General features: G+C 44.5%; 1 protein-coding gene across 4 annotated transcripts in view; it reads left to right on the forward strand.

The window, feature by feature from the left end:
• The first annotated feature begins 14,003 nt into the window (after positions 1-14,003).
• Positions 14,004-19,014, forward strand: part of NRP1 (neuropilin 1) — a 147,657-nt gene continuing 142,646 nt past the window's right edge. For 2 of the 4 annotated variants that reach the window (XM_070800773.1, XM_070800775.1), the window contains exons 1-2: positions 14,703-15,257; positions 18,625-18,799. In XM_070800773.1, coding sequence (XP_070656874.1) covers positions 15,185-15,257; positions 18,625-18,799 — 248 coding nt within the window. In that variant the 5' untranslated portion in view covers positions 14,703-15,184. Of the gene's footprint in view, positions 14,141-14,701; positions 15,258-18,624; positions 18,800-19,014 lie in introns of those variants that run through there. The other 2 variants (XM_070800772.1, XM_070800774.1) reach the window with 2 other exon arrangements.

Genomic DNA, 19,014 nt, shown 5'->3' on the forward strand with positions numbered 1-19,014 from the left:
AGATCCCATGTACAGAGGAGCCTGGAGGGCTACAGTCCATGGGGTCACAAAGAGTTGGACATAACTGAGCAAATGAGCACATATACACATCCAGACATCACTGGATCCTTTTTTCAAGAGAGTAGACAGAATTGAACCCAGCAAGGAACCATAACCTGGGCCATCAATGTCAGGTGGATGATCCTTCAGCTCTACCATCTTCCGCCACCTCTCCCTTCCCCAGTCGGTAACTCTTCTTGCCTGTTCACTGGATACCAGCCCCTGTAATGCCAGCTGCTGTACCACACTTTTCAATGTACTATATTTTTCAAGGTACTGTAAAGATTTAAAATGTTCTCTTTGTGGTTTGTGTTTGTTGGTTTTTTTATGTTTTATTTGTGTGAAAAGTATAAATCTATTCCAGCACAGTATTATGTAGTTGATTTTGCTAGTTGGGTGCTGAGGGTAAATTTGTTGGATTTAAAAACAAATTAGACTTACAAGTGTGTTCTTGGAACAGAACCTGTTCATATATAGGGGACTTACTGTCATGAATATGGTTGATTTCAAAGATAAAACCACATTGACTAAGACAGTCCCTAACTTCCAAATAAGCTATTCACCAATAGACACAATCTGCTCGCCTGCTGCTCCACCCAGGTGATGAAGCCATCTCTGACCTCACTGAGAACACCCATTCCTTCTGACCCTCTTCTTCAAGCTGATGTCCTCAGTTGTGAGGGCACTTCTTCCTAGAGCTTTGAATCCAGTTAGGACCCCAAACAACCACAGCATTAGGAGCCTGTGCATGCTCAGTCACTTCAGTCATCTCCAACTCTTTGCAACCCCATGGACTGTAGCCCGCTAGGCTCTTCTGTCCATGGGATTCTCCAGGCAAGAATATTGGAGTGGATTGCCATGCCCTCCTCCAGATGATCTTCCCAACCCAGGGATTGAACCTGCGTCTTCTGCCTTGCAAGGCAGATTCTTTACCCACTGAGCCACCTGGGAAGCCCATTAAGAGCCTACTACCAAGAAATTCCCCTTGCAATCCCAAGGGAGGAGCCCTGTTAGCCCTTGCTTGCCTATTCATATTAGTGCCCTATTGACTAAGTGCCCTGAACCCTCTTAAAAATAACCAGGCCTTATGTTATCAAGGGCTCCACAGCTCAGAGCCACCAAGAATGGAAGTTCAGCTATGTGTGAGTTTAAAATGTCTTGGTGGACTGGCCTGTAGTTTATCTTCTATGACATTGTTTCCACAGGGAACCATGTAGGACTCCGACCAACTAATTTTGAAACAGATATCTAGAGCATAACCCATATCTAGGCTAGGGACCACACATAATAATAATAATGACCCAAAGATAAGCAAGCAGCAGGAGCTGAAATTACAGAATTGAAAATATTCCACCAGGGAAAGAAGAGGAACTCAGATATTGAGAATGTATATTTAATAGTTGTAGTCATAGAAAGAGAAAGTAAATTGGACAAAAAAAGAGAAGAAGGAAATTACGAAGAGGTTTTAGGTGAAACTGTTAGCTAATAATTCTGTCATGGGAACGCCTATAAAATGCTTATGCTGCAGTCTAACAGACCCCAGAATCCTTCAATAGTTTAGGAAATCAAGTTGTCGAAAGTACAGTGGCTTTGTGTTTAGAATGTCCTCCCTGCTTTAGGCTACGAAGTGTGTCAACCCTAGATGTTAACAATAACCAAAGAGAAAAGCAAGCAAGCAAACACCAAAATATCACTCTCTTGGTTCCTCTTTTAAAAGAAAGGCGCTAGAAGAAACAGAAAAATAACAAGGCCGTGGCACTAATCTAGGCAGAACTGAAAGGTCACAGTTGTGTAGATGGAACAAGGACAACACCAACAGGGTGTGGAGTCTTTCAGGTGTGATTTAAAATTATGAAGGCATTTGTGTTTAATTATGAAGTCCTTGGGAGCTCTTCTTTTTGCCCCTTCAAATGAAGGGAGTCATCAGGAATGGAAATTACTCAATTGTGAGATTAAGAAGACAATGTCCTAGATTCCAATCAGGACAGCAGTTCTGACAAATTGCAACTGGACCTCTCTTTCAGGACAGCAGGATACCACTCTGAGGGATTTTTCCATCAGCCAGAGTACACCCACCTGGATCTTGTAGGTGTGACCTTCAATTAAAGTAATGATTTCCTCGTTACCCACAGGCTGATTTTACAGAGAAACTCCCAGCGAGCACGAAATGGGAAAACTCAGAAGGAATAAGACAGAGGATTTTAAAGTCAGGATCGTCATTACAGCCTCAAGGGAACAGGTGGAATCTTCTGGGGCTTTTATAAAACTTTATTGTATTTATATTGTTTTCCAAGGACAGCTTTTATTAAGGGATATGGTTATTAAAACCACAGCCAAGGCAGGCTTTATTAGACGGATGGAGGAGTTCCTCTCTGATTCCCTCATGCTTTTTGGACCAACATATTACTGAGGAATATTTTCGTGTTAGCAACAGACCCGACATCCTGGATTTCATGATACTGAAAATATTTGCTGCAGCTAGCTAGCCAGTAGGAGCCCACCCAAGATCTCTATGAAGACTCCCAAGTTGGCCCAGAAACCTTCTCGGTCAAAAGCATAGTATGTGGTTGGCAGAGTTTTCAACCTTAAAAGCAAATACGTAATTAAGCTCAAGGATGGTCTGAAAAATACTCTAAAAATAATACATTCCTGGTATAGAAGCTGAAGACAATATAAAAGGAGACCTACAACCAAAATGTGTTATCATTTGTCTTCAGCTTGACCTGGCAGTAGGGAAGTTCCATCACTACTCCTGATTGGAACTCGAAATAGAGAGCAGGAACTCAATTTGAGGAACTTTCCTGATGGTCCAGTGGTTAAGAATCTGCCTTGCCATGCAGGGGATGTGAGTTCCATCCCTGGTCAGGGAACTAAGATCCCACATGCCCCAGGGCAACTAAGCCTGAGCACCACAACTAGAGAGTCCGTGTGCTGCAAGGAAAGACACCTGTTTCCACTGACAGAGGTGTCTAGAAGGGCAGACACTTTCCAGCAGCAAAAGAGCACATGATCAGAGAAAGCTAGAGAAGAAAGCCATGCTTTAACCTGTATTTTCTCAAAAAATCTTTTCCTTAATTTTAATATTAGTTCACACACAAATATCCTTCATGAAATAAGCACTCCTGATCCCTGCTGAATTGACTTGTCCTATACTTATGGGAGATGAGGCAGAGAAATTTTGGTGAGGGATGTCTGGATCTGAGTGTTTTTTAGTTTCTTTGCTTGACTTCCTCATGGTTTTGATCATCCCCTGCCAAGCCTCTGATAGTACTTTATTATCAGATTTCTCATGTGAGCTGATGGTATAGACCGATAGACATAGAACAGGCTCTCCATGTCACTGTCCGTGTTAGGAGCACAAACAATTCAGAAAGAAACTATACTGAGAAGGTTTCAAATATCATATGCTCAAAGCTCTGTAGATGTGAGTTACTCCTGTGATGTCCTGGTACAGCCCTCCCCCACATTCAAGGTCTCATGTGACCTTGGATAATGACCTGTCCACTCTAACATCTTTTAAAAAACTGACCACAAGACAGTAGAATCACTCAGTTTCACAACACCTGCCAATGCAGAAGACGTGGGTTTGAGCCCTGGGTCGGGAAGATTGCTTGGAGAAGCAAATGTCAATCCACTCCAGTATTCTTGCCTGGGAAATCCCATGGACAGAAGAGTCTAGGGGGCTACAGTCCATGGGGTTGCAAAGAGTCGGACATGACTTAGCAACTAAACAACAAGGTCCTAAAAGATAAGTTAATTCGGTTTCTGTCTTTTACAGATGTAAACCTTAGCAACCCAGCAGGATGAAACAGTGTGTTCAGAATTGCAAGGTCATGGTGGAGCTGGGACTGTACTCCTAACCTCTTGAACTAAATTGTGTTTCCTGTCGGGTGCTCTGGTAGGTGAGGCTGTCCCCGCCATTGTTCTCAGCCCATTTAAGCGTGTTATCTTTTAAGAAGTTTTAAAGGGTAACATTTTGTGAAAGAAAATAAGCTGATACTACAGGGGCTTGTTTCCAATACATCTAATATAGTAACCTGGTTTTTTGGTTTGGTTTGGTTTTATTTTGGCCATGATCCCGAATTTGTAGGAACTTAGTTCCTCAAGCAGGGATCCAACAGGTGTCCTCTGCGGTGAAAGTGCAGACTCCCAACCATGGAACTGCCAAGGAATTCCCCAATCACCAGGCTTTGATGCTTCATTTTGTTACTGTTTGATGTATCACAGCAATCAATTTGCAGATGTTGAAAAATACTTGCATCCCCTGGATAAATCACCCTTGATCATGGTGCATGATTCTTTTGATGTATTGTTGGATTCAGTTAGGTAATATTTTGTTGAGAATTTTTATATTTATGGTCATCAGTGATACTGGTCTGTCATTTTCTTATTTTGTGGTTACTTCATCTGATTTTAGTAACAGGGTGATGCTGGCCTCGTAGAATGAATGCAATTTGGGGGATAGTTTGAGAAGGACCAATGTAAACTCTTCCCTAAGTGTCTGATAGAATTCATCTGTGAAGCCATCTGGTCCTGGACTTTTGTTTGCTGGTTTTCTTTTATTATGGATTCATTATTGGTAATTGGTCTGTTCAAATTCTCGATTTCTTCGTTTTCAGTGGAGCTTAACATACGTCAAGACAACATCACACAAGAAAAATATACACTCCCAAGCCTTTCCTTTTATGATGCAACTGCAAAACAAATCATTTTTGTTTGCTGCAAAATTTATATTTAAAGTCCACCAATCACGTTAGAGTTGGACTGTGAAGAAAGCTGAGTGTCAAAGAATTGATGCTTTTGAACTGTGGTGTTGGAGAAGACTCTTGAGAGTCCCTTTGAGATCCAATCAGTCCATTCTAAAGGAGATCAGTCCTGGGTGTTCTTTGGAAGGAATGATGCTAAAGCTGAAACTCCAGTACTTTGGCCACCTCATGCGAAGAGCTGACTCATTGGAAAAGACTCTGATGCTGGGAGGGATTGAGGACAGGAGGAGAAGGGGACGACAGAGGATGAGATGGCTGGATGGCATCACCGACTCGATGGACATGAGTTTGCGTGAACTCCGGGAGTTGGTGATGGACAGGGAGGCCTGGTGTGCTGTGATGCATGGGGTCGCAGAGTCAGACACAACTGAGCGACTGAACTGAACTGAATCATGTTACTGTAAAAACTTTTCATTTGTTGAAGAAAACATTATTTTGTCTGTACGTCTTAGGTCGTGTCTTCATGGCAATCTCTTCACTGTAAATATGCCCTCATTTCCCCCTGAATGGCAACTTAGAATTTCTGAACCTCAGCGGTACACACCGACAGCAGCATGCACGGTGCCTTATTTAGTATCCTTATGAGTGTATTCTGGAAGTTTCCTCGCTTCTAAAATCTTCCCTGAAATCTCACCATTCTGTGGGTTATGCATTGTGCTCTTAATGTGATCTATTTCTTTCAAGGTCTTTGTGAGGGAACAGGGAAGAGACAATAAAATACAGGAACTTCACTCCAAAAAGAAGATGGAGTTAAAGATGAACTCCTTCACCTGCTTTATCATTTTGACTGACAGTCAACCCTGAAAGAAGTACTACCTTCAGGTTGCGTGATAAAATCTATGGATTCATGCTATCTGCTGTGAGTGTATATTTAGGCGAAAAACTAAAAACAAAGAAAAACACAACACAGTAGCATCAACCCTAATCAAAACAAAGAACTGCAAGTTTTCATACACTCTCACTCAAAACAACTAAGTAACAAAGAGAAGAGTCTTCCGAAGAGCAGACAACTGTTGACTTCTGTAGTCTGGCATTCCTTCCCCTTCTTTCAAAGAATCCAGAGACCCTCTTTTTCTCTAGAATTCCTCTCTGCATTTTGTCTAGCACATGGCTTCATGCCCACAGGTAGGGTGGGAAGTGATCCAGGCTAGTTAACAAGAGTAATCCATTTCCCTTGGGCATATCATCCAAGTGGAGCCAACCAGAATTTTATTAAAGATAATTACATCTTCTAGGGGAGAAAGCACCTACCCCCACATCCTTCCTCTGTGATCACAACCTGGAAAAAAGGCTCGCTTAAGTCTGGAACAATCATGACCGCCTGATAACTCTGCCTGGAAAGCTCTCACCTGAGAAGGAAGCCAACTCAGATGAAACACAGAAAATGTCCTGCTGATTGGCACCAACTGAACCTTTGGCTCCACCTCTTCCTGAAGCCAGGTCCACTCCTTCACTTCCCAGATATGACAATTAAAAATCACTTTTATTAATCCAGGTTTGCTTCTGGCTGTGCAACGGACAACCCTGAGTACCACACACTCACATATCCTGTAATTGACAAGAAAGTTCCTCTTACATGTAACAGGAAAAGTTGTGATCTTATATCTACATAATAAAGGACGTTCACTTGACATGATCAAGACTAACATCAGCTTCATAGATAATGGAGTTGGTCTGTCTAGGATAGATAACTGTGTGAAAACCCAAAGCAGACATTTTCGAACCAAAGCCCAAAGAACCTTAAAAATCAATGAGACAGGAGTCTGCTTTGGCAGACAACATTAAATTTGAGTATGTTTGAGTCAATTTGAGTATGAGCTAAAATTTAAGTACTGTTTAAAACATCCAGTTTATCCTTAAATATAATCCCAAAGGCTCTAAAATCACAAAGAGGTTTGAAAAAGCTACACCGTGCCTTTGTACACCTGACTACAGACAATAGCACAGTACGAATTTAAGAAGACATTTGATATCATAAAACACAAGCTATTGAATAGACACTGAGTTTTCAAAAGAATGAACCAACTGTGTTAATTATTTTCCTATAAAGCCTTACTTCCAACTTCTGTAAGATAAAACCTAAGTTCAACATCAATTTCTCATATTTTATTCCATCACAGAATTGCTGCATAATCATGTTAAATTTGAACACACCACCTATTCTTGTTTTTCCATCCATGGTATGAGAGAAAGAAGCAGTGCCTTTAGAGGCTAGTAAGGCCCAGGTCCATTCTGAACTCTGTTAATGCACATATATGCAGTATAATTAGACAGACCTAATGCCACTTGCTTTTTTGCCTTATATTTCAAAAGGCAAATTTATACATATATTTTCTTATCCCCTATCACTTTATAACTTTGCTGTCTAAACTTTTATGGTCCTATTATTTCTAGTTCCTACAACTAAAACTTACACTGAGAAAAATCAAGAAGAGAAAGTGCAGGAGGGTCTCTTAACAAATATTTGTCCTTCCTGTCTACACTGCTATTTATTGTCCCTGCTGGGGTGTTTGCAGCATTCGAGTAGGAGGAAAGTATGCCTGCAAAAGGTAACCTGCTGTACTAATTGGCTGAAAAAAATTTTTTTAAATATAAAACTTAAGAAAACCTGCCTTATTCTGCATGGCTTTCTCACCTCATACAAGCTTTTGTATGGCATTAGGGCAAGTCTATCCAGGCAGTGAATTTTATAGCTGAAAATCACCGAGTATTAATGTATCACCTTCTACATAGGAGGCAAAGCACTAACAATCTGATGATTTAACATAACACATTGAAGAAAGATGCCCATTGACAGACAGTCTACGCAATGTTTGTCTGTACTATCAAGGCAGGAAGTGTGAGTGAAGTCACTCAGTCGTGTCTGACTCTTTCTGACCACATAAACTATACAGTCCATGGAATTCTCCAGGCCAGAGTACTGGAGTGGGTAGCCGATTCCTTCTCCAGCAGATCTTCCCAACCCAGGAATTGAACCGGGCCTTCTGCACTGCAGGTGGATACTTTACCAGATGAGCTACCAGGGAAGCCCAAGGCAGAAATTATGTCACAATTCAAAGCAAGCAAAAGAATCACATAAATATCTGTGAAAAACTTATGTGACACTGATGGTGACTCTGAAACTGACAAAACTAAAGAAATGTTTTGGTTGTATTTCACATTAATTGTCTAAATAAGTCAGTCTGTGGATGTCTGGTATAGGGTGTAAAACACAAATTCTAAAACCTTATTTGGCCATCTCTAGAAGATTAAAGGCCAAAGATGGGCATGAATAGGGGACAGACATTACTGAAAAAAGATATTTGGAGTAATACTTCCTGTACATCAATAGACATAGTCTTTAATTTGTTATAAATAACGCTTAGAAAAATTCCCATTTCTTAAAGCATTTATTGAGCACCTACTATGAATCACTAAAGTTGAAATAATACCTTTCATGTGCTATTATTACTTCAGTAGGAGTTAGCATATTTTTGTGAATTTTATGAAAGCCTAGCCAATTTTTCTAGGAGTGTTTTCCTAGCTCAAATTCTCAAATTATTTTAATCAAAAATTATCAAAACCACAGCAATAGCAGCAACAGCTTCTCTAGTCAGTCTGGTCTTCACTCCAATTTCACTGCTCTTTGTAGACTTTAAGTACCCCTCTGTCTCTTGCTATAGAAGGCAGGAGATAATGAAAAAGAAAATACTGTCCACTTATTCTACAGAATGACAAACCTGCTTGCAATTATACTCATCAGCTCCTCTTTTCCTACAGTTATAACAAAGGAGCTGTCCCCCATTCAATCTAGAGTAAATTGTCTTTCTGAAATCCAGATTATATCCCCTCCTGCCTTGTCAGGCAATTTATACCCTTATTATCTTTCCTGTGCCTTATTTTCAACATTGTCTCCCAATACTAGAGTCGACCCATCAGCAAAATGTTTAAGAATGTTCAAAACCCAAACCAGACAAAGATGCCACAGGAAAAGAAAATTACAGGCCAATATCCTTGATGAGCACAGATACAAAAATTCTCAACAAAATATTATTAAAACTGAAGTCAACAGTACATTAAAAGAATATACACCATGATCAAATAGGATTTACCTGGGATGCAAGGATGGTTCAACATCTGCAAATTAGTTGGTGTGATACACTACATTAACAAAATGAAGGATAAAAATCATATGATAATTTCAATAGATTCAGAAAAAGCATTTGACAAAAATTCAACATCCATTTATGGTATATAAACACTCAACAAATTGGGTATAGATGGTACATACCTCAATATAACAAAGCCATATAACACAAATTTGTGTTAAGTTAGTGTTAAGATCATACATAACAGGGAAAAGCTGAAAGATTTTCCTGTAGGATCAGGAACAAGACAAGGATGCCCACCCTTTCCACTTTTAGTCAACATCATATTGCAAGGCCTAGTCAGAACAATTAGGCAAGGAAAAATAAATAAATAAAAGACATTCGAACAGAAAAGAAGTAAAACTGTCACTATCTGCAGATGATATGATAGAAAACCCTAAGGACTCCATCAAAAAACTGTTCAGTTCAGTCGTGTCCGATTCTTTGCAACCCCATGGACTGCAGCACATCAGGGCTCCCTATTCATCACCAACTCCCAGAGTTTACTCAAACTCATGTCCACTGAGTTGGTGATGCCATCCAACCATTTCATCCTCTGTTGTCCCCTTCTCCTCCCACCTTCAATCTTTCCCAGCATCAGGGTCTTTTCAAATGAGTCAGTTCTTGGCATCAGGTCGCCAAAATATTGGAGTTTCAGTTTCAGAATTAAGTTGTAAACTACAAAATCAATATATAAAAATCTGTTGTGCTTGTATAAACTAGTAATAAACTATCAGAAAGAGAAATTAAGAAAATAATTCCATTTACAATTCCATCAGTTCAGTTCAGTTCAGTCACTCAGTCGTGTCCAACTCTTTGCAACCCCATGAATCGTAGCACTCCAGGCCTCCCTGTCCATCACCAACTCCAAGAGTTCACTCAGACTCACGTCCAACGAGTCAGTGATGCCATCCAGCCATCTCATCCTCTCTCATCCCCTTCTCCTCCTGCCCCCAATCCCTCCCAGCATCAGAGTCTTTTCCAATGAGTCAACTCTTCGCATGAGGTGGCCAAAGTACTGGAGTTTCAGCTTTAGCATCATTCCTTCCAAAGAAATCCCAGGGCTGATCTCCTTCAGAATCGACTGGTTGGATCTCCTTGCAATCCAAGGGACTCTCAATAGTCTTCTCCAACACCACAGTTCAAAAGCATCAATTCTTTGGCACTCAGCTTTCTTCACAGTCCAACTCTCACATCCATACGTGACCACTGGAAAAACCATAGCCTTGACTAGACGGACCTTTGTTGGCAAAGTAATGTCTGCTTTTGAATATGCTATCTACGTTGGTCATAACTTTTCTTCCAAGGAGTAAGCGTCTTTTAATTTCATGGCTGCAGTCACCATCTGCAGTGATTTTGGAGCCCCAAAAAATAAAGTCTGACACTGTTTCCCCATCTATTTCCTATGAAGTGATGGGACCAGATGCCATGATCTTCATTTTCTGAATGTTGAGCTTTAAGCCAACTTTTTCACTTTCCACTTTCACTTTCATCAAGAGGCTTTTTAGTTCCTCTTCACTTTCTGCCATAAGGGTGCATCATTTTCATGTAAATAGCTAGAGCCATCTACTAACAATACAAAATGAAATAATATTCTATTAGGATACATTCTATAGTTCTTAACTGTGAGATGTTTTTTGGAGGGTTTTTCTGACCTTTGGTTGATAGTTTTAAAATTATTTTTTACTAATTTTCAAAATTCTCTAGAATTATTTTTGGCCTTTAGTTGATAGTTTTAATTTAGGTTTTACTAATTTTTTAAATTCTTCAGAATTTTAGTTCACTATGATTAACTTTTAAGAGATAGCTTTCCCTTATTTGATGTTCAAATAATGCTTTATAGATTGTTCTACTTAAAAATAGTTCTTTTGAAATGTTGACTATGTTCTCTCTAATGATGTCTTAATTGATTTGATGAGTATTTCTATGGATTATTATTATTTAATTTTTATAATGAAAAGTAATCAGTGAAGGCAGAATAATCTAAGATTCTTTTCAAACAAAAAATAGTTTTCAAATTCTGCCCTAATATCTGACACCAACAAATGCTTTGAATCTACTCACATAATTCAAATTTTAGCATTGTCTTCCTGCATTTGTACACACTGTATTACAGATACTTTATATTGTAACTTTGTTTTAAAACTTTGATAGTAGTCTTTTCTCCAATATTTGAAGCATTTTCAAGGTTTTTAAAAGGCCCAAAATGAAGGATCAGAAGGGAAAAGTTCATTAGTTTATTTTCTTCTTTCCTCTGTTAATCCAAATGCAGACAGCTCTACATGAGGTCCAAAAGGTCATCCCTTGAATGACAGAGTCATTTAACAACCGTGCCATTTTTAATGTAATTACTTTAAATAGTGGGCACTTAATCTAAATTTCAATTTTTAAGCTTTTCTATTTCATGTCTTTCATTCTTACATTTCAAATGTAGGTTAGCTCCTACTAAAACTATGTTTTGTGGTTGCTTTTCTGAAATAAGCTGATGTGTATGCTTTAAAAAACTTGACTAGACTTTGTGTACCTGTGTACTAAGTACCTTCAGGCATGTCCGACCCTATGGACTGTAGCCCTCCAGGCTCCTCTGTCAATGGGGTTCTCCAAGCAAGAATACTGAAGTGGGTTGCCATGCCCTCCTGCAGCAACTAGATGTGATGCAGTTCTGAAATACCAATCTGCATTTGCACCAACCTAAAATACTTTGAGGACATTAGTAGCTCAAATGGCCTTCTGGGAGCAATGGATCTCACCTACTTACGACAAATTGATGAGCACTTGATGAAAGAAACCATACATTTACCACCCAGTCTATCCTTAAATGATGGACCTCTGTTCCAGTCTGGCTTAGGAGGCAGAAGTGAAGGGCTTTCTTCCTGCAGTAACCCCTTCATGGGAGTTCCTGAAGCTGGGTGTTGTCCATCCAGGGCCTCTGCCTTGCACTCAGGCAGTGTGGTGGTGGATCTTCCCTTCAGTCGAATCGGATCCTACATAGTCTGAGGACTTGCGATGTCTGAAAGAGTGATGTGTGCTCGCGAGACAAAATAGAATCAGCCTAGGAATACTGCCAAATTCTTCCTGTCTATCACTTACCTCACGTAAAGGTCGGTCTGTCTCCTTTCAGAGGGAACAGCAGAAATCTAAAACTGACCCTCTTTGACACTTAGTGGACTCCACCAGCTGAGGAAAGAGGTTGTTAGCAAGGACAATTTGCTCCGTACCTGCCCACTAGCAGCCAGTTATCATTCAGTACGGTAGGGCTCCCATTACCCAGAACTGCATGTGGAAACTCCGGAGTTAGAGAAAAGTCTCAGATCAGCTGAGATCAGAAAAATCAGAGGCAGAACTTAAATATGATATTTCCCCCAGAGTACCTACTGCGTGTCTTAGTTGGTTGGAGAAAGGCTGGCAAAATGCTCAGCTGGAGAGCAAGAAAGGCGTTTTCTGCGTGCCGACCCTTCCCCGGGAAAGGCGGATGGGAGGAAGGGGGCGAGGTGGCGGGGCAAGAGCAGTGCCTCTTGGAGCGCAGGATCTGGTGGCTTTGTTAGCTTGGTGGGTTCAGACTGGGAAATGCACACTCAGCAGGGAAAAGGGAAGAGAGATTGGCGGCAGTTTTCTAAAAACAACACGGTTCAAGTCTCCGCGAGTGCCCCCTCGCTCACCCCGCGGAGGCACAGACGGGTCAACCCGGTCCCGGGAGCGCGCGGGGCCGCGCGGGTCCCACTAGGAAGGAGGCGGGCAGCCGTGACTCCGGGACGCCCCGGCGCTGCGCCGAGCGGTTCCACTTCTCTGTCAACCTGCCAGTTTCGGAGAGGCGCCTCTCCCTCCGAACCTCGGGCTGAGGTCGCCCGGGGTTACCCCAAATCTGACGATGCCGCTCGCCCCGAGCAGCCGAGGATTGCTACTGCCGGGGGTGCGCCTGGGACTGAGAGGAAAGCGGGGAGGAGGCGTCGCGCGCCCGCGGTAGCCAAAGCGCCCGGGCTTCTCTCCGCGGCGATGGCTCCCAGGGGTCTGCGCGGGCGCGCCTGGCGCCCGGTCTCACCCCGCCACTGTCTCTTCCGCCCCGCCCAGGCGTTTAACTCTCGGCCTTACAGTGCCACCTTCCCACCCAGAGTCCGGGGTGGGATAGCGGGGAAGTAGGAAACCAGCTAGGGCGAAGAAGCGCTCGGGCCCGGGCGGCGGGGAAGGTTGGGGGCGGGGGGGATGACGACTCGTGCGCCCAGGAGGCCGGTCTCCAGCTTGGAGGCGGGGACTCCCCCGGCGCGGGCCCGCAAGCCCGAGGTGCAGCTTTGCACCGCGCGCGGGGATCATCTGTACCCCAGCCGGGGCGCGTCACCGCGCCCAGCCGCCACCCGCTAGAGCGGAGCCCTAGCCCGGGCCCGCGCGCGCTGGGCCGCCTCTCTCGCGTCCCGCCCCTAGTTCTTCCGCCAAAACCTTTGACCAGAGTCTTCCTGCCAACATTCCTAAATCCCTTTTGCCAGCTCTTTGCGCCAGGTAGGAATAAGGCTCTGCTTTCGGGTGTGTGCAGAAACGCCGTTCCCAGAAGGCGGCTGACCTTTTCACCTTCCCCACGAACTCCTTCGGAGGGGGCCCTGGGCATTTACCTTCTCAAGGGCCTGATTCGCAGCCAAAACCTGTTTGTTCCCTGAAATGTCCTTGCTATTCCTATCTGCAGAGGCTTTCTGCACCAGTTCCCGGAAAACCCTTCGGGGACCGAACTGGGGGGCATCCAGAGCCCACTGAGGACGCGCTGCCGTGGGAGGCGGGGGTGGGCCGGCGTGACAACGGCCTGTAGCCGGAGCGGGCACCGTGAGAGCCCGGCCAAGAGCAACACCCCACCCCCGCCACTGTTCCTGCTCCCCAGTGATGCACAGGAGCCCCGACCGCTGGACCCCTCATTTCCAAACCCCGAGCACCTGGGCTCCGAATGAGGTGGCTGGGCGGGGTCGGGCGACGACTGCCCCCTAGCTGGAAGGCTCACCACCTTCCACCCTCCGGCGTCCCCTCTGGCCGGGAGGAGAGGACACCAGATCTTCGGCAACAATGGAGCCCGCGGCGCGCGGCGCACACCCGGGCTCGCCAGGCGCCCAGCAGCGCGCCCCGATACGGGGCAGGGAGGCCGGGCGGGGCTGCAGCACAGCATAGTCCGCGTGAGTCTACTGACTCGGCTCTACGTGGCAGCGACACTGCCGACCCTCGCCCGGCTCCGGGGTGCGTCCCCAACCCCAGCCCCTTTCCTCCTTCCCTTCGGGCCTGACCCGCAACGTCCAGGGGCGCCCTGCTGCTCCTGCCCCAGGTCACGACCCTAGGTCACGCCTTGGGCTCCTCCCGGGGGTTTCGGAGTTGGGAGAAGCAGCCGCCACCTCCCGGGCGCGCTGCCTGTCTCCGGCAGCCGACCCCCCAAAATCCTAGCGGAACTGCCCCGCTCTCCCCCGGGGGCCCGAGCGAGCATGCCGAGGTGGGCTAGCCCGACCCTGGCGCTGCCACCGACCTCGACGACCGGTTCCCCCCCAAACACATCCGCCACCCGGCCCTGGGCACGGAGTCTCGGCGCCTCCCTGCCGGGGAAGATCCCAGCAGGGCCTGTGGGAGAGACGGACAGACGGACGGGGAACGTTCAGGGAGAGAAACTTGTTCCTCCCCGTCTCTGTCAGGCAGTCGCCGGCGAGCCTGTGCGGGGAGAGGGGCGGGGGGAAGCGAGGGAAGGGCTCCAGAAGGGGAGGGGAGGAGGCGGTGGGGGAGGCGGGGGTGCAGTTGGTGAAACTCCTCCGTCTCCCGCTCATCTTTTCATTGCTTGCTCCTCTTCTTCGCGCAGACACCCCGACCTCCCTTGGGCGCCAGCTCCCCGGCCCCAACGGGTCCAGAATCAAGCCGAATTTTTTTTTTCTTTCTTTCTGGAAATTGGCGTTGGTGTGTCTCTACGTCCCTCCTCCCCCTCCCACACCCCCACCTTTTTTTTTTTTTTTTTTGAGACATGGCCCGGGCAGCGGCTCCTGGAAGAGGAACAAGTGTGGGAAAAGAGAGAGGAAACCGGAGCTAAATGACAGGATGCAGGCGACTTGAGACACAAAAAGAGGAGCGTTTCTCTCGGATCAAGGCATTGCCTCGCCGCTTTTCTTTCTCCAAAACGGTCTGAGGATTTTACAGCTCCGGGAGGAGTGAAAGCGCTCCGGATCGTGGAGATCGCCCCGGTGCTCTGTTTTCCCCGCACGTTCGGTTCTCCCGCGTTCGCCCCGGAGACCCGGCGAAGGGAGGATGGAGAAAGGGCTGCAGCTCCTGTGCGCCGCGCTAGCCCTGGTCCTCGGCGCGGCCGGCGCTTTTCGCAACGGTAAGTGACAGGCGGAGGCGCGCGGCCGCGGGGGTGAACCCGGTTCCCGGCTGCCCGCGCCCAGCTGCCGGGACCTACCGGGGAGAGCCGCCTCCCGGTGAAGGAAACTTTTAGCCAGACGCAGAAATCAAGAAGTAAGATCAGTCGTTGTAGGTAGGGCAGGGAGATTTCACGTCCTCTGACTCCCTCCTGAAGTTGGTTGTTTGGCCATGGGGTATTTCCCACCTCTGCTACAAGGCAGAGCGCCCTACCTTCCCAGATCAGCGCACCAATTATCTTAATAATGTTTCCTCCCCAAGGCAATTAGAGGAGACTCCCTTTCAAAAATATGATGGCTGTTGAAAGTTAATGAACACTTTACCGGGAGCACTTCCTGATTCTCCGACAGCTCCCCCGAACTGATTCCTGTGGTGGGTGCCCGCAGGAGATAGCGGTTTGCGGGTGGGTGTTAGTCCCTCCTCCGCTTTTCCAAACCAGCCCTGCTCCGTCTGGAGTATGAATGAAAGTTATATCGCGTCAATAAAGGAATCTGATACACACGCTGTAAGGCACCAGGATATGTGAAAATCCCCTAACCTAGTTGCAGCTTCCACTTAGCTTTTAAAACCTCTCAGTGTTAAGTAAATGGAAGACCGTGCTGGGTTAGAAGCAGTATCCTGTAACGTAAATAGTGTGTTTTAAAATGGGATCTGGTTGTAGGCATGTTCGACTTACACTGTAAAGTAGGTGGAAGCAAGGGGGCGGGTGACATTATCTTTACAGTAAGTCTTCAGCAATTATTATTAACTAATTATCAAATATTTACTTTAGCCTGGCTTAGATTTCAATCAGAGTAATTAGAACGAGAGCCCATCCGCTACTTACCGGTGGTATATTGTTTTAATAAGAGACCACAAGTGGAGGAGTTCATACCGAGAGGAATTTAAATCACATCTTTATGATGGGCGTTAATCTCTCTAATATGCTTTTTAGAGGTTTCGTGATTGAAGCAATAGATTTCCCGAGCAGCTACCAAGCAGTGTTCTAAAAGATATGCTTGGAAGCAAAACACACACAATTGTGAATGTAGAGTTCAATTTATTAATGAACCTCAGACGATGGCATCCTTCTCTAGTCTGGCAGAGAATGAAATAACACTCACCTCCAATTGAAAGAGCTCCAGTGGTTAGACTTTAGAAATTACAGTAACCCAACATCTGCTTCCACGGTGGCGGGTGTTCATAGGATGGATTTGAAATCCAATGCCAATAGCTTTCAGACTTTAGGCTGTGAACTCCATATGTATGTCTGTGTGTGTGTGTGTGCATGTGTGTGTGTATATACATACATGAGAGATATACATACTTCCCAATTTTCTTAGCAGAAATCTGGGGAATGCTGAGACCCTAAGCTGCAGTCAATGACTTGACTGGTTAAACCTATGTTGCTATACTTAACAGTGACCAAAGCCAGTTAATGCCTCTAGCTCAGCAGACCTTTCCCAGCCATGTCCACCTCCTTGGAGTACCAGTGTCTGCTAAATTAATTCATTAACCTTATTTAGGACTAATGGTCCAGAATCATTAGAAACTGCTCGTTCTTAATCAAGTGTTAGAGAGATTTAACAGAGCCAGGGAGTCTAGGAGTCCACATTATCTTATTACACTGTCACTTTCTCAGAAGTCACAGATTAAAGAGCTCTGGTGTGGTACTGAGTCCACCTAAATGTCTTCTGAAGTGACTCTGTCGAGTGGCTACAAGCAGTGCTGTTTTATTTCACTCCTTAACAGATGCCAGACACTGCCATGATGTTTGTACAGAGCTGGAGGAGACTTAATGAGATGGGGTTGCTTTCCAAGTTTTCTGCACATTTAAAATAATGCAAGAGCCTCTGCAGAATAACATAACAGAGTCCAGTATGATCATTAGCTGAGATTCTGAACTCCAGTTACAACACCATTTCTTCTTGGCAAACCTTAAGCTTCTAAAAGCTAAGGCAAAGGAAACCCTTATAAGGCTATCCCCACCCCCCCAACAGTCTAAGAAACAAAGTCAGAAACATCTAGCAACTGAGAAAAACAAAGTAATTTATATTGTCTTCTCTTTTAATTTATGGGAAATGATTTCTGTAATGCATGTAGCTTTATGCATTTTTGATGTGCACTTCATCTTTCATTTCCATTTGACCTGGTTTTCCTGTAATAAAATTCTGTAGATTTATAAATTCATGCTGAGAGCAAAGAATGCCATTCTTTTCCCACAGGGAATCTGTTAGATGCAATATTAAAATCTATATATACCATTACTGAAAATTTGTGATTGATAGGCTTATATGTTTCACTGCTTTCATACCTGTTCCTCTTAATATAGCTTATGCACCGAATTTTTATTGCTCAAAATTAAGCATCAATAAATGTGGCAGCCTTTCAGGCTGAGACTCTCTAATATGAAATCCATCATAAAAAGTGACAGTGAGGGTCCGTACTGAACAATAAAGCTGCCCAAAGACTGGTTTCTTTGGCTCTCAGTGAATCACTTCAGGTTTGGGGTTTTTTTTTTTTTTTTTTGAAAGGAAGGTCAAAAGTAGTTAGCTCACCTTTTCTAAAATGTGAGGGTGTAGCTCACCATCTGTGATACCCAGACCTCCATGTGGGCGAGTTTTTTCCAACATGTAGGTAATTAGAATTAATCTGTGTAGCTATTTATTTTTCTTTCTGCCAGTTACTTTGATCTGGTCTCCAAAACTGAGCAACTTTCCTCGGAGCAGTAGAGCTGAATTATTTCTGCTTCACCACATCTACTTTGTTCCCTGATGCTCTGGATCTCAACGACCAGAGATAACTCAAAATCACTTAGATTTACAGGCAGATAAGACAACAACAAAAAGGGTTTGGCTTTAAGCCAGTTGAAGTCCTGGATGACAATCCCCACTGATCAATGACACAGACCAGGCTTATCATCAAACAGCAACACAAGGGGTCGAATGGCATCTTTTAGTCGCCTTCACTTAGAACTTGCTACTTAATGTGATTACACTTCTGGGGGTATAATTAAGTCTAGCAGAAGCTCCCTGGGGACCATGTTAACATCTATTGAGGACTTAATGTTTTTAATGCTGGAAGACCTTTTTCTTGGGAGGGAACTTTGTGGGAGGTGGGGGTGGAGCCCTTTCAGCTCTAAGTCCTCCTGAACCAACTTCCTGAGATCAAAGAGCCTTCTTTGGAGGCGTGTTGCTATCAGCGCCACCTGAAGGACCTGCAGGCACCTCTTGGAGCTCCCCTTAAAAACTTACGGAATGTTTAATAACCTGCCATTGATACGTAAAAGTAGAATACCTAACTGGTTGTACAGGGAACCATCTAGAACTAAAATGTTAATTTTATTGCAGATAAGTGTGGCGATACTATAAAAATTGAAAGCCCCGGGTACCTTACATCTCCTGGTTATCCTCACTCTTATCACCCAAGTGAAAAATGTGAATGGCTGATTCAGGCTCCGGACCCATACCAGAGAATCATGATTAACTTCAACCCTCACTTCGATTTGGAAGACAGAGACTGCAAGTAAGTGAAAATGTTTGAACAGGGCACCACAGCACCATCTAGTGGGCGCGGGTGTTATGGGTGGGGGGAGTCTGAACCGTCTAAGACGTAAATGGATCCAGGAGGAATTCCGATCTAGGCCAGATCGTGTGTCAATGGTATGGAAATTAAATTATGTTAAGTGATTTCTGAGTTCCCTAAACCAGGGAGATTATATTTAAATGTGTAATCTCTCA

This window comes from Bos indicus, chromosome 13 (genome assembly GCF_029378745.1).
Source record: "Bos indicus isolate NIAB-ARS_2022 breed Sahiwal x Tharparkar chromosome 13, NIAB-ARS_B.indTharparkar_mat_pri_1.0, whole genome shotgun sequence".
Lineage (NCBI taxonomy): Eukaryota > Metazoa > Chordata > Mammalia > Artiodactyla > Bovidae > Bos > Bos indicus.